This window comes from Nerophis ophidion, linkage group LG26, assembly GCF_033978795.1.
Source record: "Nerophis ophidion isolate RoL-2023_Sa linkage group LG26, RoL_Noph_v1.0, whole genome shotgun sequence".
In the NCBI taxonomy this organism is placed as follows: Eukaryota; Metazoa; Chordata; class Actinopteri; order Syngnathiformes; family Syngnathidae; genus Nerophis; species Nerophis ophidion.
In genome coordinates, this window is record NC_084636.1 from 33,181,822 (window position 1) to 33,203,830 (window position 22,009).

General features: G+C 39.0%; 1 protein-coding gene across 3 annotated transcripts in view; it reads left to right on the forward strand.

The window, feature by feature from the left end:
- Positions 1-22,009, forward strand: part of LOC133543313 (E3 ubiquitin ligase TRAF3IP2-like) — a 56,531-nt gene that overhangs the window by 21,772 nt on the left and 12,750 nt on the right. For all 3 annotated transcript variants that reach the window (XM_061887809.1, XM_061887810.1, XM_061887808.1), the window contains 5 exons: positions 146-630; positions 693-729; positions 10,469-10,536; positions 10,600-10,697; positions 14,294-14,362. In XM_061887809.1, the coding sequence (XP_061743793.1) occupies positions 146-630; positions 693-729; positions 10,469-10,536; positions 10,600-10,697; positions 14,294-14,362 (757 nt within the window). The remainder of the gene's footprint in view (positions 1-145; positions 631-692; positions 730-10,468; positions 10,537-10,599; positions 10,698-14,293; positions 14,363-22,009) is intronic.

A 22,009-nucleotide genomic window follows, 5' to 3' on the forward strand; every position in this document is an offset into this window, starting at 1 on the left:
CCAGTCCAGCTAACAAATTTGAGGAAAAGCGCCGCCATGTGGTGTATGGTCAGACTTTGTTGTCATGGTGGCAAAAAAAGCCAAAGAAAAAGCTGCAGGTTGGCAGTGGACCTTTTGAGATTTTGATGGTGGTCCGCATGTGCAGTTGGTTCCTGGGCGAAAACATTCCTGAAGAAGACGACGAGACCATGAGCTGCAAGCAGCGACCAGCCGGCCCCAACACGGACTCCACGTGTGCCCGCCTTTACCACCCGGACTCCTTCTCAGACCCCTCCCTCCGGCCGGACGGAGAAGACGGCCACCTGGGCTCCCGCTCCTACCCGCCGGCTCCCTTCCCCAGCCTGGCCGACGGCGTGTGGCCGCCACCCTCGGGCCCGTCGGGCAGCTGGTCGGGCTACCCCAGCAGCGCGGCGTCCTCCAAGGAGCCGTGCGGCTGCTGCGGCGAGAGCAAGTCCCTGAGCAGCCTGGAGCAGCCCTTCTCCCTGCGCTCAGAGCCGCCCAGCCGTCACCACACCCTTCCCCCCTACATGTGCTCGCCCCCGGGGGCGGCCTGCTGGGCCCAGTGTCCTGCAGACGCCTTCAACATCCACCCGTGCTTCCAGCAGATGCGGGCGGACAACGGTCCTCAATGTAAGTCCCTACTTGTCCCCCAACTTGTCCCCCCCTCTCACCTTCTTCTTGTCCACTTTCAGGTGCCTGCAGACCTCCCTGGGGGGCCTTCACGCCAATGTGAGTTCGCCTTTTTTTCTCTCCAGTCTCATTTAGAGCCCCGGTGACCTTACGCAGGAGGGGCATTCATATGGGCCCTGTTTGATACGCATTACCTGACACATGAAACATGACAAAACTGGGGCTGCACCACCCACTTTAGCTGCCAGATGGCAGTAGAGTGTTGAATATCTTAACATGTGTTTAGCGTCAATTCCAACTTTGACACCAGCGCCATTTGCTAGGTAGAGTGGCGCTTTCCATCATTTTCAGCAGGCTTTCCATCATTTTCAGCAAGCTGCATTGCAAAATGATTAACCACCCTCTTCCTCTCATATGTATATGTATGTATGTATATACATATACTGTACATATATACACATTTCTACAAAAATGTATATATATACATATATATATATATATATACATATATATATACACACATCTCTAAAATTAAAATGAAAAATATATATACACATATACATACATATACACCAATATATATACATATTATATATATATATATATATATATATATATATATATGTATATATATATATTTTATGCCTTTTTTGTTATAGAAAGCTTTACTTTTTTATGACAAATACAAAATACGCAATATTTTTCCCTAAACAATTTTCAAAGTGTAATATTTGATGTGAAGTAATAGTCGCTTTAAATCGGTCAATAAGTCATAAAAACGTTGATTTTGATTTGTTATTATTTTTGAGCAATGCCAGCTACAAAAAAAAAAATCCCACTAAAATTGTCAGGGATGCAAAAGTGTTAAAATAAGTCATACATACATTTTTTTTTAAATGTTTTACTTTTAACACTTAAATCTTTAGATCAACTACAAATCTATTCGTCGATTGTAAGTTTTTATAATTTTTCCATGTTTTTTTGTTTTGTTTGTTTTATGTCCTTTTGGTCAAAGAAAACTTTATTTTAATTTTTTTTAAGTCAATCACAAAAAATGCAATCTTTTACCCCCAAAATAGAATATAGCAATGGTCGCCTTACAAATATGTTGATAAGTCATAACAACATTGATTTTAATTCATTAATCATTTTGACCAATGACAGTTAAAAAAAAAATCCCACTAAAATTGTCAGGGATGCACTTATAAAAGTGTTAAAAAATTAGTCAGTCATTATTTTTTTTTTACTTTCTACACTTAAATCTCCAGATCAACTTCAGATCCATCTGTCGATTATAAGTTTTTATGTTTATTTTTTACATTTTTTATGCCTTTTTGTCTTTGAAAACTTTACTTTTTTATGACAAACACAAAATATGCAATATTTTTCCCTAAACAATTTTCGAAGGGGAATATTTGGTGTGAAGTATTTGTCGCTTTCAATAGGTCCATAAATCATAAAAATGTTAATTATGATTCATTTGTAACGATGTGTCACTTCATTTCTGTTAGTTTTTTGTGTTTTTGTATTTACTTCCGGTTCAGTGCTCTTATTTTGTTGTATTTCCTGTTTTTATTCACGGAGCACTATTTTTCTCTTTTCGTTGATTGGCAGCGGTTCACACCTGCTGTCAATCACACCAGTGTCTATTTATGTCTCACTCGAGCACTCCTCAGTGCTCGATGATAATATTATGTTGAGAACGTTTATCTGCACGACTGCTTTATGTTTGCTTTTGTTATTTTCTTTTGTGTATTAAATTCATCTTACCTCCACGCAACTCTCCTGGATTCTTGCATACTCGGGGACACACAACTGCAGCCATGCGACATCCCAACAGTATCATCGAGCCAGAAGAAAGTGTCCTCGCGAGAATCCCTGTCGGCAATCCTCAGCCGACGTTCTGGACCGCACAATTCCTGGAGGACTTGAAGGCCAGGTTTGTGCGGTCCCAGCCTACAGACGCGGACCCTCTCCCCGCGGCAACGCCACCGGCTTCGGCTCTCCGACCGGCGCGTCCCCCGCCGCCATCTTTCCTCTCGGCTCAACGGCTGGCTACGGCTCTCCGACCAGCACGTCCGCCACTTCCTGCATGCCTCGCGGCTCCCGCGGCAACGCTACCGGCTACGGCTCTCCGACCGGCGCGTCCTCCGCCGCCATCCTTCCTCTCGGCAACGCTGCCGGCTACGGCTCACCGACCGGCGCGCCCGCCTCCTCCTTCACGTCTCGCGGCTCCTGCGGCTCCGTCGCCGACTGCGGCTCTCCGACCGGCACGTCCGCCGCCGCCATCCTTCCCGTCGTCTGCTGAGCTGCTTCTCCCTGCTCCTACGCAGCTTCCAGCGGCTGCTCCCCGGCTGCTCTTTTTGCCAGCTCCCGCTCTCTTTTTTGGTTCGCCGAGAGCTCCAGTGGAGCCCACAGTGAGGTCGCTTTTGTCCTCCTGCTGGGACTTGGCACGGGACGTGTCTTCGTCCCTCCTCCTGGTCCCCTCCCGCCCGTCCCTGGTTTTCGCACCGGGGGACTCCGACGAGCAGGCACGTTTTCCCGCATGTGTGAACGGTGTCTGGCAGCCACCTAGTGGAGGGGGGCCCACTATACACTGCGGTGCAGCCAGGCACACACCGCTGTCATCCCCGCCAGCGTCTCCTTCCACGGAGACATCTACGTCCCTGGCGGGCTTTCGCCTAGCCCCAACGCCGGCTCCACGCCGAGCCCCAACGCCGGCTCCACGCCGAGCCCCAACGCCGGCTCCACGCCGAGCCCCAACGCCGCCAAGAGCAGCACCACGCCGGGCTTCGTCACCGCCGGCATCCGCTATTCCTCGGCCAGCATTTGCTGCTCCTCGCCCGGCGTCATCTGCCGCTTTCACGCCGCCGATGACATCTGCAACAATCACGCCTCCGATGACGCCTGCCGCTTTCACGCCTCCGATGACGCCTGCCGCTTTCACGCCGCCGATGACGTCTGCCGCTTTCACGCCGCCGATGACGTCTGCCGCTTTCACGCCGCCGATGACGTCCGCCGCTTTCACGCCGCCGATGACGTCCGCCGCTTTCACGCCGCCGATGACGTCCGCCGCTTTCACGCCGCCGATGACGTCCGCCGCTTTCACGCCGCCGATGACATCCGCCGCTTTCACGCCGCCGATGACATCCGCCGCTTTCACGCCGCCGATGACATCCGCCACTTCCACGCCGTTGATGACGCCTGCGGTTTCCACGCCGCCGGTTACGTCTTCTGCTTCCCGGCCTGCTTCAGCGCGCCCGCTTCTACGTCGGCCGTGGATGTGGCCTTGCCCTGCGCACTCTCCTCTTTTTCGGCCAGTGATTTGGCCGTTCCCTGGCCGCCCGCCTCGCCAGTTCCAGCGGCGCTCTACGCGGCGCCGCCACCTGACTTTCCCTCGCTGGCTGCGGGGACACGAGGTTTGGCAACCCTCCACCAAATCCTCCCTCCACCCTCCCTTACATTTTGGACTTTTTTCCATTTTTTTTTCTTTCCCAGGGAACATCTGGTATCTGTTCCTTGAGGGGGAGGTCCTGTAACGATGTGTCACTTCATTTCTGTTAGTTTTTTGTGTTTTTGTATTTACTTCCGGTTCAGTGCTCTTATTTTGTTGTATTTCCTGTTTTTATTCACGGAGCACTATTTTTCTCTTTTCGTTGATTGGCAGCGGTTCACACCTGCTGTCAATCACACCAGTGTCTATTTATGTCTCACTCGAGCACTCCTCAGTGCTCGATGATAATATTATGTTGAGAACGTTTATCTGCACGACTGCTTTATGTTTGCTTTTGTTATTTTCTTTTGTGTATTAAATTCATCTTACCTCCACGCAACTCTCCTGGATTCTTGCATACTCGGGGACACACAACTGCAGCCATGCGACATCCCAACATCATTATTATTTTTGAGCAATGACAGTTAAAAAAAATATCCCACTAAAATAGTCAGGGCTTCAAAAGGGCCCCACTTGAAAAAAGGTTCAAATAAGTCATACATCTTTTTTTTACGTTTTTACTTTCAACCCTTAAATCTTTAGATCAACTTTAAAATCTATTCGTCCATTGTAAGTTTTTATACATTTTTTAACGTTTTTTTTTGTTTTATGTTCTTTTTGTAAAAGAAAACTTTGTTGCTTTTTTTATGGAAAACACAAAACATACAATCTTTTACCCCCAAAGTGGAATATTGACATTAAGATAATGTCAATAATTCATAACAACATTGGTTGTTGTGAATTATTTATTTTTAAAAATCACTGCAAGTTATGGTGTATTTTGTTTTTGTTTTTTAAATATTTTTTTTATTTGATGCTATGTATTGAGGTTAATTTGTGTGTTTATGTAAAAGTGCAAAAGTGTTAAAATAAGTCATACATCATTTTTTAAATGTTTTACTTTCACCACTTAAATAGTTTGATTAACTTTAAACATATTTGTCAATAGTAAGTTTTTATTATTTTTAATTTTTTTGTTTTGTTTTTAATATCCTTTTGGTCAAAGAAAACTTAGATTTTTTTTAAAAATGTAAAACACAAAATATGCAATATTTTTCCTTAAACAATTTTCAAAGGGGAATATTTGGTGTGAAGTATTTGTCGCTTTCAATAGGTCCATAAATCATAAAAATGTTAATTATGATTCATTATTATTTTTGAGCAATGACAGTTAAAAAAAATATCCCACTAAAATTGTCAGAGATTCAAAAGGGCCCCACTTGAAAAAAGGTTCAATGTATGTATGTATGACTTATTTTAACACTTTTGCATCCCTGACAATTTTAGTGGGATTTTTTTTTGTAGCTGGCATTGCTCAAAAATTAATAACAAAATCAAAATCAACGGTTTTATGACTTATTGACCGATTTAATGGTTCATCTTTTTTTTACGTTTTTACTTTCAACCCTTAAATCTTTAGATCAACTTTAAATTCTATTCGTCGATTGTAAGTTTTTATACATTTTTGAACGTTTTTTTGTGTGTGTTTTATGTTCTTTTCGTAAAAGAAAACTTTGTTGCTTTTTTTATGGAAAACACAAAACATACAATCTTTTACCCCCAAAGTGGAATATTGACATTAAGATAATGTCAATAATTCATAACAACATTGGTTGTTGTGAATTATTTATTTTTAAACATCACTGCAAGTTATGGTGTATTTTGTTTTTGTTTTTTAAATATTTTTTTTATTTGATGCTATGTATTGAGGTTAATTTGTGTCTGCAAAAGTGTTAAAATAAGTCATATATCATTTTTTAAATGTTTTACTTTCATCACTTAAACATTTTGATTAACTTTAAATATATTTATCAATGGTAAGTTTTTATTATTTTTATTTTTTTTGTTTGTTTTTAATATCCTTTGGGTCAAAGAAAACTTAGATTTATTTTTTTTATGTAAAACACAAAATATGCAATCTCTCGCCCCCAAAGTGGGATAAAGTACTTTAAAAAAAGTTAAAAATAGGTCAATAATTCACAACAACATTGATTTTGATTCATTATTATTTTTGAGCAATGACAGTTAAAAAAAATATCCCACTAAAATTGTCAGGGATTCAAAAGGGCCCCACTTGAAAAAAGGTTCAATGTATGTATGTATGACTTATTTTAACACTTTTGCATCCCTGACAATTTTAGTGGGATTTTTTTTTGTAGCTGGCATTGCTCAAAAATAATAACAAATCAAAATCAACGTTTTTATGACTTATTGACCGATTTAAAGGTTCATCTTTTTTTTACGTTTTTACTTTCAACCCTTAAATCTTTAGATCAACTTTAAATTCTATTCATCGATTGTAAGTTTTTATACATTTTTTAACGTTTTTTTGTGTGTGTTTTATGTTCTTTTTGTAAAAGAAAACTTTGTTGCTTTTTTTTATGGAAAACACAAAACATACAATCTTTTACCCCCAAAGTGGAATATTGACATTAAGATAATGTCAATAATTCATAACAACATTGGTTGTTGTGAATTATTTATTTTTAAAAATCACTGCAAGTTATGGTGTATTTTGGTATTTTTTTTTTTTTTAATTTTTATTTGATGCTATGTATTGAGGTTAATTTGTGTGTTTATGTAAAAGTGCAAAAGTGTTAAAATAAGTCATACATCATTTTTTAAATGTTTTACTTTCATCACTTAAATAGTTTGATTAACTTTAAATATATTTGTCAATAGTAAGTTTTTATTATTTTAATTTTTGTTTGTTTTTAATATCCTTTTGGTCAAAGAAAACTTAGATTTATTTTTTTTATGTAAAACACAAAATATGCAATCTCTCGCCCCCAAAGTGGGATAAAGTACTTAAAAAGCCTTAAAAATAGGTCAATAATTCACAACAACATTGATTTTGATTCATTATTATTTTTGAGCAATGACAGTTAACAAAAATATCCCACTAAAATTGTCAGGGATTCAAAAGGGCCCCACTTGAAAAAAGGTTCAAATAAGTCATACATCTTTTTTTTACGTTTTTACTTTCAACCCTTAAATCTTTAGATCAACTTTAAATTCTATTCATCGATTGTAAGTTTTTATACATTTTTTAACGTTTTTTTGTGTGTGTTTTATGTTTTTTTTGTAAAAGAAAACTTTGTTGCTTTTTTTATGGAAAACACAAAACATACAATCTTTTACCCCCAAAGTGGAATATTGACATTAAGATAATGTCAATAATTCATAACAACATTGGTTGTTGTGAATTGTTTATTTTTAAAAATCACTGCAAGTTATGGTGTATTTTGTTTAGTTTTTTTTTAATATTTTTTTTTATTTGATGCTATGTATTGAGGTTCATTTGTGTGTTTATGTAAAAGTGCAGAAGTGTTAAAATAAGTCATACATCATTTTTTAAATGTTTTACTTTCATCACTTAAATATTTTGATTAACTTTAAATATATTTGTCAATAGTAAGTTTTTATTATTTTAAATTTTTTTGTTTGTTTTTAATATCCTTTTGGTCAAAGAAAACTTAGATTTTTTTTTTTATGTAAAACACAAAATATGCAATCTCTTGCCCCCAAAGTGGGATAAAGTACTTAAAAAGCCTTAAAAATAGGTCAATAATTCACAACAACATTGATTTTGATTCATTATTATTTTTGAGCAATGACACTTAACAAAAATATCCCACTAAAATTGTCAGGGATTCAAAAGGGCCCCACTTGAAAAAAGGTTCAATGTATGTATGTATGACTTATTTGAACACTTTTGCATCCCTGACAATTTTAGTGGGATTTTTTTTTGTAGCTGGCATTGCTCAAAAATAATAACAAATCAAAATCAACGTTTTTATGACTTATTGACCGATTTAAAGGTTCATCTTTTTTTTACGTTTTTACTTTCAACCCTTAAATCTTTAGATCAACTTTAAATTCTACTCATCGATTGTAAGTTTTTATACATTTTTTAACATTTTTTTTTGTTTTATGTTTTTTTTGTAAAAGAAAACTTTGTTGCTTTTTTTATGGAAAACACAAAACATACAATCTTTTACCCCCAAAGTGGAATATTGACATTAAGATAATGTCAATAATTCATAACAACATTGGTTGTTGTGAAATATTTATTTTTATAAATCACTGCAAGTTATGGTGTATTTTGTTTTTGTTTTTTAAATATTTTTTTTTATTTGATGCTATGTATTGAGGTTAATTTGTGTGTTTATGTAAAAGTGCAAAAGTGTTAAAATAAGTCATACATCATTTTTTTAAATGTTTTACTTTCATCACTTAAATATTTTGATTAACTTTAAATATATTTGTCAATAGTAAGTTTTTATTATTTTTATTTTTTTTTTCTTTGTTTTTAATATCCTTTTGGTCAAAGAAAACTTAGATTTATTTTTTTTATGTAAAACACAAAATATGCAATCTCTCGCCCCCAAAGTGGGATAAAGTACTTAAAAAAGCCTTAAAAATAGGTCAATAATTCACAACAACATTGATTTTGATTCATTATTATTTTTGATCAATGACACTTAACAAAAACATCCCACTAAAATTGTCAGGGATTCAAAAGGGCCCCACTTGAAAAAAGGTTCAATGTATGTATGTATGACTTATTTTAACACTTTTGCATCCCTGACAATTTTAGTGGGATTTTTTTTTGTAGCTGGCATTGCTCAAAAATAATAACAAATCAAAATCAACGTTTTTATGACTTATTGACCGATTTAAAGGTTCATCTTTTTTTTACGTTTTTACTTTCAACCCTTAAATCTTTAGATCAACTTTAAATTCTACTCGTCGATTGTAAGTTTTTATACATTTTTTAACGTTTTTTTTTGTGTGTGTTTTGTGTTCTTTTTGTAAAAGAAAACTTTGTTGCTTTTTTTATGGAAAACACAAAACATACAATCTTTTACCCCCAAAGTGGAATATTGACATTAAGATAATGTCAATAATTCATAACAACATTGGTTGTTGTGAATTATTTATTTTTAAAAATCACTGCAAGTTATGGTGTATTTTGGTATTTTTTTTTAAATATTTTTTTTATTTGATGCCATGTATTGAGGTTAATTTGTGTGTTTATGTAAAAGTGCAAAAGTGTTCAAATAAGTCATACATAATTTTTTAAATGTTTTACTTTCATCACTTAAATATTTTGATTAACTTTAAACATATTTGTCAATAGTAAGTTTTTATTATTTTTAATTTTTTTGTTTGTTTTTAATATCCTTTTGGTCAAAGAAAACTTAGATTTTTTTTTTAATGTAAAACACAAAATATGCAATCTCTCGCCCCCAAAGTGGGATAAAGTACTTTAAAAAGCCTTAAAAATAGGTCAATAATTCACAACAACATTGATTTTGATTCATTATTATTTTTGAGCAATGACAGTTAAAAAAAACATCCCACTAAAATTGTCAGGGATTCAAAAGGGCCCCACTTGAAAAAAGGTTCAATGTATGTATGTATGACTTATTTTAACACTTTTGCATCCCTGACAATTTTAGTGGGATTTTTTTTTGGAGCTGGCATTGCTCAAAAATAATAACAAATCAAAATCAACGTTTTTATGACTTATTGACCGATTTAATGGTTCATCTTTTTTTTTACGTTTTTACTTTCAACCCTTAAATCTTTAGATCAACTTTAAATTCTACTCATCGATTGTAAGTTTTTATACATTTTTTAACGTTTTTTTGTGTCTGTTTTATGTTCTTTTTGTAAAAGAAAACTTTGTTGCTTTTTTTATGGAAAACACAAAACATACAATCTTTTACCCCCAAAGTGGAATATTGACATTAAGATAATGTCAATAATTCATAACAACATTGGTTGTTGTGAATTATTTATTTTTAAAAATCACTGCAAGTTATGGTGTATTTTGGTATTTTTTATTTTTTATTTTTATGTGATGCTATGTACTGAGGTTAATTTGTGTGTTTATGTAAAAGTGCAAAAGTGTTAAAATAAGTCATACATCATTTTTTTAAATGTTTTACTTTCATCACTTAAATATTTTGATTAACTTTAAATATATTTATCAATAGTAAGTTTTAATTTTTTTAATTTTTTTTTGTTTGTTTTTAATATCCTTTTGGTCAAAGAAAACTTAGATTTATTTTTTTTATGTAAAACACAAAATATGCAATCTTTTACCCCCAAAGTGGGATAAAGTACTTAAAAAAGCCTTAAAAATAGGTCAATAATTCACAACAACATTGATTTCGATTCATTATTATTTTTTGAGCAAAGACAGTTTTAATAAAAGGACAAACAAACAGGTTGACCGGTTGACGTGACCTCGGTCTAGGTTAGATTCCCACTTGGCGGACTGTGTGTGGTTGTGAAAGAGGGGTGAACTTGACCTGGTCTACTCTTCTCCCACAGCAGCCACTTCAGCGGGGGTCCTGGGGAGAAGCAGACGTCGCCCAGCATGCCGCTGTCTTTGGAGCAGAGTGAGTGTTGCTTGACCTCTGACCCCCCCCACACTGTCCTGTCTAACGTGTCATGGCGTGCAGGGAAGGTCTTCGTCACCTACGAGGCCGACCACGACGCGCACGTGAGCGAGATCATCAAGTTTGTGGCTCTGCTGCGGCACAACGGCTTCGACACGCACGTACGTAGCAACCAGACGTGCTTTGCAGGAGGGAGTCCATCTTGTCTTTTCTACACCTATTTTACAATATTTCATTGGTTCTGGAAATTATTAGGAGGAAACTGTTTCAAAACAGCTTACAGGTTGAACAAAAACTCATTCTGCTTGCATGGAGATGGACTAAAAATGTATTCGTATATATATATATATATATATATATATATATATATATATATATATATATTTGTGACGTGGTGGCGACTTGTCCAAGGTGTAAGTGCCTTCCACCCGATTGTAGCTGAGATAGGCACCAGCGCTCCCCACGACCCCAAAGGGAATAAGCGGTAGAAAATGGATGGATATATATATATATATATATATATATATATATTTGTGACGTGGTGGCGACTTGTCCAAGGTGTAAGTGCCTTCCACCCGATTGTAGCTGAGATAGGTACCAGATGGTAAAATTCCTAAATTCCTTGCAATAGCTCGTTGAGAAATGTTGTTCTAAAACTGTTCGACAATTTGCTTATAAATTGGTGACCCTCGCCCCATCCTTGTTTGTGAATTACTTAGCATTTCTACCCAATCATGGCACCCACCTGTTCCCAGTTAGCCTGCACACCTGTGGGATGTTCCAAATAAGTGTTTGATGAGCATTCCTCAACTTTATCAGTATTTATTGCCACCTTTTCCAACTTTTTTGTCACGTGTTGCTGGCATCAAATTCTAAAGTTAATGATTATTTGCAAAAACATTTTTTTATCATTTTTAACATCTAATATGTTGTCTTTGTAGCATATTCAACTGAATATGGGTTGAAAATGATTTGCAAATCATTGTATTCCGTGTATATTTACATCTAACACAATTTCCCAACTCGTATGGAAACGGGGTTCGTACTTGGTATCATAACAGTGGATGCCTGGTGTGTGAATGTGAGTGTGAATGTTGTCTGTCTATCTGGCCCTGCGATGAAGTGGCGACTTGTCCAGGGTGTACCCTGCCTTCCGCCCGATTGTAGCTGAGATAGGCGCCAGCGCCCCCCGCGACCCCGAAAGGGAATAAGCGGTACAAAATGGATGGATGGATGGATGGATGGATGTCAGGTGTCGATCCACCAATGGCGTTTGTTTACATTTTGACGCCGGTAGCGAAGCATGTTTAGCTATTCATCGTCCTCCAGTGATAATAATACTTATAAGAAACGTACTTTATTTGTCCCCATGGAGTCGAGAATTAGTGATTTAGAAGTAGCTAAAACACTGCTGACTGTGGCCGGACTTGGTGTTTTAACTTCACCTTTATCTAGTTTTTAAGCCAAAATGCGTCCATTTTCCTTTTTCTGTCTACACACTGTGTCTGCTTGTAAGTACTCTGTGTGTGCGTGCTGCCGAACATGCTCCTCTGCTCGTAAATCAGCAATGTGATGACGGGGGCAGACTGGTACCTTTCAGAGGCAGTATACTCACGAAAATGATTCATTAGTATCACGGTACTATACTAAAACCGGTATATCATACAACCCTAGTATATGCTGTATGTATGTGTACATATATGTATGGATGTATATACATATAAACATTTGTATGTACATATACATATGTATATAGTATGTATGTATATATACATATATGTATGTATGTATGTGTACATACATACATGTATGTATGTATATATATATATATATATATATGTATATGTTTGTTTGTATGTACATATAAACATTTGTATGTATATATACATATGTATATAGTATGTATGTATATATACATATATGTGTGTATGTATGTGTACATACATACATATATGTATGTATATATATATATATATATATATATATATGTTTGTATGTATGTACATATAAACATTTGTATGTATATATACATATGTATATAGTATGTATGTATATATACATATATGTGTGTATGTATGTGTACATACATACATATATGTATGTATATATATATATATATATATATATATATGTTTGTATGTATGTACATATAAACATTTGTATGTATATATACATATGTATATAGTATGTATGTATGTATGTATGTATGTATATATATATATATGTTTGTATGTATGTGCATACATTTATATTTATACAGTATGTATATATATGCATGAGTATGTAAATATACATATATATGTATGTATACATATACACTATATTACCAAAAGTATTTGGCCACCCATCCAAATGATGAGAATCAGGTCCTAATCACAAGTGTATAAAATCTAGCACTTAGGTATGGAGACAGTTTCCACAAACATTTGTGAAAGAATGAGCCGCTCTAAGTGATTTCCAGCATGGAACTGTCATAGGACGCCACCTGTGCAACAAATCCAGTTGTGAAATTTCCTTGCTCCTCAATATTCCAAAGTCAACTTTATCATAAGAAAATGGAAGAGTTTGGGAACAACAGCAACTCAGCCACCCAGTGGTAGGCCACGTAAACTGACTGAAGCGCATAGTGCAAAGACTTTCTGCACCGTCAATTGCTACAGAGCTCCAAACTTCATGTTACCTTCCAATTAGCCCACGTACAGCACGCAGAGAGCTTCATGGACTGGGTTTCCATGGCCGGGCAGCTGCATCTAAGCCATACATCACCAAGTCCAATGCAAAGCGTGGGATGCAGTGGTGTAAAGCAGGTCACAGACCACTTCTGAATGCTTGTATTAGCGCATTTGTAAGGACTGGTCTCCTAAAGTTTTAGTAAAACTTGATAATATTCTTATTCTGTCTTGATGGTCCTTCTTACTCAACATGTATGTCATCTGAAAGAACTTGGGATTGACCCGTGACATTAATTCCCTGAGCGGGAGACTGGTCAGACGCAACAGGTGTTTTTTCAGGAGTTGGGCTTGGCCCTTTAGTTCCAGTGAAAGGAACTTTGAATGCGCCAGGATACCAAAACTTCCAACCTTGTGGGAACAGTTTGGAGTGGGCCCCTTCCTCTTCCAACATGACTGTCCACCAGTGCACAAAACGAGGCTCTATAAAGAAATGGATGGACAGAGTCTGGTGTGGATGAAGTTGACTGGCCTGCACAGAGTCCTGACCCGAACCCGATAGAACACCTTTGGGATGAATTACAACGGAGATTGAGAGCCAGGCCTTCTCCACCAACATCAGCGTGTGACCTTTTGGAAGAATGGTGGAAAAATCCTATAAACACACTCTGCAACCTTGTGGACAGCCTTCCCAGAAGATTTGAGGCTGTAATAGCTGGACCCACATCATATTGAACCCTATAGGTTAGGAATGGGATGGCACTTCAAGTTCATATGTGAGTCAAGGCAGGTGGCCAAATACTTTTGGCAATCTAGTGTATGTGTATGTACATATATGTATGTATGTATATACAAACTGTATATGTATGTATAAATAATGTGTATATATATATATATATATATACATATATACATACATATTTATATATATATATATATACAAAAAATCATTTTGTATTAAAAACACATTTATATACATAAATAGAATTTTTAAAGTTACGGCTCAATTAAGAAATGGGATTTTTAATCCATTTTTCGGTGCCTTTTTCCCCTCCTTAACCTCTTTGTGCTTCTGCGCACGCCTCCAGATCGACATATTCGAGCAGCAGTTTCGCAGCATCAGCAAGATCGACTTCATGGAGCGCTACCTGGGCGAGGTGAGTCGCACTCTTCAGGCCGAAAGAAAAAAAAAAGCCGTCGAGTCAATCAATCAATGTTCCATGGTGGATCTATCATGATAATGAGAGTCCAGTCCATAGTGGATCTAACATACTAGTGAGAGTCCAGTCCATAGTGGATCTAACATACTAATGAGAGTCCAGTCCATAGTGGATCTAACATACTAATGACAGTCCAGTCCATAGTGGATCTAACATAATAATGAGAGTCCAGTCCATAGTGGATCTAACATAATAGTGTGAGTCCAGTCCATAATGGATCTAACATAATAGTGAGAGTCCAGTCCATAGTGGATCTAACATAATAGTGAGAGTCCAGTCCATAGTGGATCTAACATAATAGTGTGAGAGTCCAGTCCATAGTGGATCTAACATAATAATGAGAGTCCAGTTCATAGTGGATCTAACATAATAGTGTGAGTCCAGTCCATAGTGGATCTAACATAATAATGACAGTCCAGTCCATAGTGGATCTAACATAATAGTGAGAGTCCAGTCCATAGTGGATCTAACATAATAGTGAGAGTCCAATCCATAGTGGATCTAACATAATAGTGAAAGTCCAATCCATAGTAGATCTAACATACTAGTGTGAGAGTCCAGTCCATAGTGGATCTAACATAATAGTGTGAGAGTCCAGTCCATAGTGGATCTAACATAATAGTGTGAGAGTCCAGTCCATAGTGGATCTAACATAATATCGAGGGTCCAGTCCATAGTGGATCTAGCATAATAGTGAAGAGTCCAGTCCATAGTGGATCTAACATAATAGTGAGAGTCCAATCCATAGTGGATCTAACATAATAGTGAAAGTCCAATCCATAGTAGATCTAACATACTAGTGTGAGAGTCCAGTCCATAGTGGATCTAACATAATAATGACAGTCCAGTCCATAGTGGATCTAACATACTAGTGTGAGAGTCCAGTCCATAGTGGATCTAACATAATAGTGTGAGAGTCCAGTCCATAGTGGATCTAACATAATATCGAGGGTCCAGTCCATAGTGGATCTAACATAATAGTGTGAGAGTCCAGTCCATAGTGGATCTAACATAATAGTGTGAGAGTCCAGTCCATAGTGGATCTAGCATAATAGTGGGAGTCCAGTCCATAGTGGATCCAACATAATAATGAGAGTCCAGTCCATAGTGGATCTAACATAATAGTGTGAGTCCAGTCCATAATGGATCTAACATAATAGTGAGAGTCCAGTCCATAGTGGATCTAACATAATAGTGTGAGAGTCCAGTCCATAGTGGATCTAACATAATAATGAGAGTCCAGTTCATAGTGGATCTAACATAATAGTGTGAGTCCAGTCCATAGTGGATCTAACATAATAGTGTGAGTCCAGTCCATAGTGGATCTAGCATAATAATGAGAGTCCAGTCCATAGTGGATCTAACATAGTAATGAGAGTCCAGTCCATAGTGGATCAAACATAATAATGAGAGCCCAGTCCATAGTGGATCTAACATAATAATGACAGTCCAGTCCATAGTGGATCTAACATAATAGTGAGAGTCCAGTCCATAGTGGATCTATCATAATAATGAGAGTCCAGTCCATAGTGGATCTAACATAATAGTGAGAGTCCAGTCCATAGTGGATCTAACATAATAGTGTGAGAGTCCAGTCCATAGTGGATCCAACATAATAGTGAGAGTCCAGTCCATAGTGGATCCAACATAATAGTGAGAGTCCAGTCCATAGTGGATCCAACATAATAGTGAAAGTCCAATCCATAGTGGATCTAACATACTAGTGTGAGAGTCCAGTCCATAGTGGATCTGACATCATAGTGAGAGTCCAGTCCATAGTGGATCTAACATAATAGTCTGAATCCAGTCCATAGTGGATCTTACATAATAGTCAGAGTCCAGTCCATAGTGGATCTAACATAATAGGGAGAGTCCAGTCCATAGTCGATCAAACATAATAGTGAGAGTCCAGTCCATAGTGGATCCAACATAATAGTGTGAGAGTAGTCCAGTCCATAGTGGATCTAACATAATAGTGAGAGGCCAGTCCATAGTGGATCTAACATAATAGTGAGAGTCCAGTCCGTAGTAGATCTAACATAATAGTGAGAGTCCAGTCCATAGTGGATCTAACATAATAGTGAGAGTCCAGTCCATAGTGGATCTAACATACTAGTGTGAGAGTCCAGTCCATAGTGGATCTGACATAATAGTGAGAGTCCAGTCCATAGTGGATCTAACATAATAGTGAAAGTCCAGTCCATAGTGGATCTAACATAATAGTGAAAGTCCAATCCATAGTAGATCTAACATACTAGTGTGAGAGTCCAGTCCATAGTGGATCTAACATAATAATGACAGTCCAGTCCATAGTGGATCTAACATACTAGTGTGAGAGTCCAGTCCATAGTGGATCTAACATAATATTGAGAGTCCAGTTCATAGTGGATCTAACATAATAGTGTGAGAGTCCAGTCCATAGTGGATCTGACATAATAGTGAGAGTCCAGTCCATAGTGGATCTAACATAATAGTGAGAGTCTAGTCCATAGTCGATCTAGCATAATAGTGAGAGTCCAGTCCATAGTGGATCCAACATAATAGTGAAAGTCCAATCCATAGTGGATCTAACATACTAGTGTGAGAGTCCAGTCCATAGTGGATCTGACATCATAGTGAGAGTCCAGTCCATAGTGGATCTAACATAATAGTCTGAATCCAGTCCATAGTGGATCTTACATAATAGTCAGAGTCCAGTCCATAGTGGATCTAACATAATAGGGAGAGTCCAGTCCATAGTCGATCAAACATAATAGTGAGAGTCCAGTCCATAGTGGATCTAACATAATAGTCTGAATCCAGTCCATAGTGGATCTTACATAATAGTCAGAGTCCAGTCCATAGTGGATCTAACATAATAGGGAGAGTCCAGTCCATAGTCGATCAAACATAATAGTGAGAGTCCAGTCCGTAGTAGATCTAACATAATAGTGAGAGTCCAGTCCATAGTGGATCTAACATAATAGTGAGAGTCCAGTCCATAGTGGATCTAACATACTAGTGTGAGAGTCCAGTCCATAGTGGATCTGACATAATAGTGAGAGTCCAGTCCATAGTGGATCTAACATAATAGTGAAAGTCCAATCCATAGTAGATCTAACATACTAGTGTGAGAGTCCAGTCCATAGTGGATCTAACATAATAATGACAGTCCAGTCCATAGTGGATCTAACATACTAGTGTGAGAGTCCAGTCCATAGTGGATCTAACATAATGATGAGAGTCCAGTTCATAGTGGATCTAACATAATAGTGTGAGAGTCCAGTCCATAGTGGATCTGACATAATAGTGAGAGTCCAGTCCATAGTGGATCTAACATAATAGTGAGAGTCTAGTCCATAGTCGATCTAGCATAATAGTGAGAGTCCAGTCCATAGTGGATCCAACATAATAGTGAAAGTCCAATCCATAGTGGATCTAACATACTAGTGTGAGAGTCCAGTCCATAGTGGATCTGACATAATAGTGAGAGTCCAGTCCATAGTGGATCTAACATAATAGTGTGAATCCAGTCCATAGTGGATCTTACATAATAGTCAGAGTCCAGTCCATAGTGGATCTAACATAATAGTGAGAGTCCAGTCCATAGTGGATCTAACATAATAGTGAGAGTCCAGTCCATAGTCGATCAAACATAATAGTGAAAGTCCAATCCATAGTGGATCTAACATACTAGTGTGAGAGTCCAGTCCATAGTGGATCTGACATAATAGTGAGAGTCCAGTCCATAGTGAATCTAACATAATAGTGTGAATCCAGTCCATAGTGGATCTTACATAATAGTCAGAGTCCAGTCCATAGTGGATCTAACATAATAGTGAGAGTCCAGTCCATAGTGGATCTAACATAATAGTCAGAGTCCAGTCCATAGTGGATCTAACATAATAGTGAGAGTCCAGTCCATAGTCGATCAAACATAATAGTGAGAGTCCAGTCCATAGTGGATCCAACATAATAGTGTGAGCGCAGTCCAGTCCATAGTGGATCTAACATAATAGTGAGAGTCCAGTCCATAGTGGATCTAACATAATAGTGAGAGTCCAGTCCATAGTGGATCTAACATAATAGTGAGAGTCCAGTCCATAGTCGATCAAACATAATAGTGAAAGTCCAATCCATAGTGGATCTAACATACTAGTGTGAGAGTCCAGTCCATAGTGGATCTGACATAATAGTGAGAGTCCAGTCCATAGTGAATCTAACATAATAGTGTGAATCCAGTCCATAGTGGATCTTACATAATAGTCAGAGTCCAGTCCATAGTGGATCTAACATAATAGTGAGAGTCCAGTCCATAGTGGATCTAACATAATAGTCAGAGTCCAGTCCATAGTGGATCTAACATAATAGTGAGAGTCCAGTCCATAGTCGATCAAACATAATAGTGAGAGTCCAGTCCATAGTGGATCCAACATAATAGTGTGAGAGTAGTCCAGTCCATAGTGGATCTAACATAATAGTGAGAGGCCAGTCCATAGTGGATCTAACATAATAGTGAGAGTCCGGTCCGTAGTAGATCTAACATAATAGTGAGAGTCCAGTCCATAGTGGATCTAACATAATGGTGAGAGTCCAGTCCATAGTGGATCTAACATACTAGTGTGAGAGTCCAGTCCATAGTGGATCTGACATAATAGTGAGAGTCCAGTCCATAGTGGATCCAACATAATAGTGTGAATCCAGTCCATAGTGGATCTTACATAATAGTAGGAGTCCAGTCCATAGTGGATCTAACATAATAGTGAGAGTCCAGTCCATAGTGGATCTAACATAATAGTGAGAGTCCAGTCCATAGTCGATCAAACATAATAGTGAGAGTCCAGTCCATAGTGGATCCAACATAATAGTGTGAGAGTAGTCCAGTCCATAGTGGATCTAACATAATAGTGAGAGTCCAGTCCATAGTGGATCTAACATAATAGTGAGAGTCCAGTCCATAGTCGATCAAACATAATAGTGAGAGGCCAGTCCATAGTGGATCTAACATAATAGTGAGAGTCCAGTCCATAGTGGATCTAACATAACATTGAGAGTGTAGTCCATAATGGGGCCAGCAGGAGACCATCCCGAGCAGAGCCGGGTCAGCAGCGCTGAGATGTCCCCAACCGATGCACAGGCGAGCGGTCCACCCCGGGTCCCGACTCTGGACAGCCAGCACTTCATCCATGGCCACCGGACCTGTGCCCACCCTTCCACAAAGGATAGGGTGTGCAGAGTAGAAAAGAAAACAAATGGCAGATCAACTGCTCTAAAAATGGGGGTCATTTAAAAGGCTAGATCAGGGGTCACCAACGCGGTGCCCGAGGGCACCAGGTCGCCCGTAAGGACCAGATGAGTAGCCTGCTGGCTTGTTCTAAAATAGCAGCACTTACCAGTGAGCTGCCTCTATTTTTTTAAATTGTATTTATTTACTAGCAAGCTGGTCTCGCTTTGCTCGACATTTTTAATTCTAAGAGAGACAAAACTCTAATAGAATTTCAGAATCCAAGAAAATATTTTAAAGACTTGGTCTTCACTTGTTTAAATAAATTCCTTCCTCTTCTTTCCTGACAATTTAAAATTTAAAGCCCACCAGGCTGCACCAAACTGTTGGTGCCTTGTTGACACAGAAAAGTACAGTCGTGTATGCGCAGCAGCTATGAAGGTTGCAAGCCTGTTTGGTTCAACTTATCTTTGTGAATCAGCCTTTTTCTGACATGAACTTCATCAAGAACACACACAGAACACACCTCACTGATGCACATCTGCAGGACTCGCTCAGAGTTGCAGTGTCAGGTTGCACAGCAGAGTACGACACACATGTTAACAGCAGGCAATGCCAGGCTTCCCACTAACGGACACAGAAAACAGATAACAGATTTGGTGTCCAGTTCAAAGTGAGACATGATTTATTTAAAAATTTGAAAGTTGACTTTTGTATTTTACATGAGTTATTATTTGTACAAACATGGTGCAAAGTAATTCATGATTTGTTAAAAAAATCAGGAATTAAAAAATCACGGTGGCAGAGGGGTTAGTGCGTCTGCCTCACAATACGAAGGTCCTGCAGTCCTGGGTTCGAATCCAGGCTCGGGATCTTTCTGTGTGGAGTTTGCATGTTCTCCCCGTGAATGCGTGGGTTCCCTCCGGGTACTCCGGCTTCCTCCCACTTCCAAAGACATGCACCTGGGGATAGGTTGATCCATCCATCCATCATCTTCCGCTTACCCGAGGTCGGGTCGCGGGGGCTGCAGCCTAAGCAGGGAAACCCAGACTTCCCTCTCTCCAGCCACTTCGTCTAGCTCTTCCCGAGGCGTTCCCAGGCCAGCCGGGAGACATAGTCTTCCCAACGTGTCCTGGGGCCTCCTACCGGTTGGACATGCCCTAAACACCTCCCTAGGGAGGCGTTCGGGTGGCATCCTGACCAGATGCCCGAACCACCTCATCTGGCTCCTCTCGATGTGGAGGAGCAGCGGCTTTACTTTGAGTTCCTCCCGGATGGCAGAGCTTCTCACCCTATCTCTAAGGTGGAGGAAACTCATTTGGGCCGCTTGTACCCGTGATCTTATCCTTTCGGTCATGACCCAAAGCTCATGACCATAGGTGAGGATGGGAACGTAGATCGACCGGTAAATTGAGAGCTTTGCCTTCCGGCTCAGCTCCTTCTTCACCACAACGGATCGGTACGACGTCCGCATTACTGAAGACGCCGCACCGATCCGCCTGTCGATCTCACGATCCACTCTTCCCCCACTCGTGAACAAGACTCCTAGGTACTTGAACTCCTCCACTTGGGGCAGGGTCTCCTCCCCAACCCGGAGATGGCATTCCACCCTTTTCCGGGCGAGAACCATGGACTCGGACTTGGAGGTGCTGATTCTCATTCCGGTCGCTTCACACTCGGCTGCGAACCGATCCAGCGAGAGCTGAAGATCCCGGTTAGGTTGATTGGCAACACTAAATTGGCCCTAGTGTGTGTGGCGACTTGTCCAGGGCGTACCCCGCCTTCCGCTAGATTGTAGCTGAGATAGGCGCCAGCGCCCCCTGCCACCCCAAAGGGAATAAGCGGTAGGAAATGGATGGATGGATGGTGTGAATGTGAGTGTGGATGTTGTCTATCTGTGTTGGCCCTGCGATGAGGTGGCGACTTGTCCAGGGTGTACCCCGCCTTCCGCCCGATTGTAGCTGAGATAGGCGCCAGCGCCCCCTGCCACCCCAAAGGGAATAAGCGGTAGGAAATGGATGGATGGATGGTGTGAATGTGAGTGTGAATGTTGTCAGTCTATCTGTGTTGGCCCTGCGATGGGGTGGCCACTTGTCCAGGGTGTACCCCGCCTTCCGCCCGATTGTAGCTGTGATAGGCGCCAGCGACCCCAAAAGGGAATAAGCGGTAGAAAATGGATGGATATATGTTAGTGGCTAGCTAGTGAAAATGGGATGTTGTGATTTCACAAGACTGTCTTATTATTATTATTATTATTTGAAAATGTTCAATATGAAAAATGTGTACTTAGAGAAAATACAAAAATAAAGTGTTGCATATTGATATTTATCTGTTTCTATATATATTTATTGTGAGAAATCATTAAGATGATCAGTGTTTCC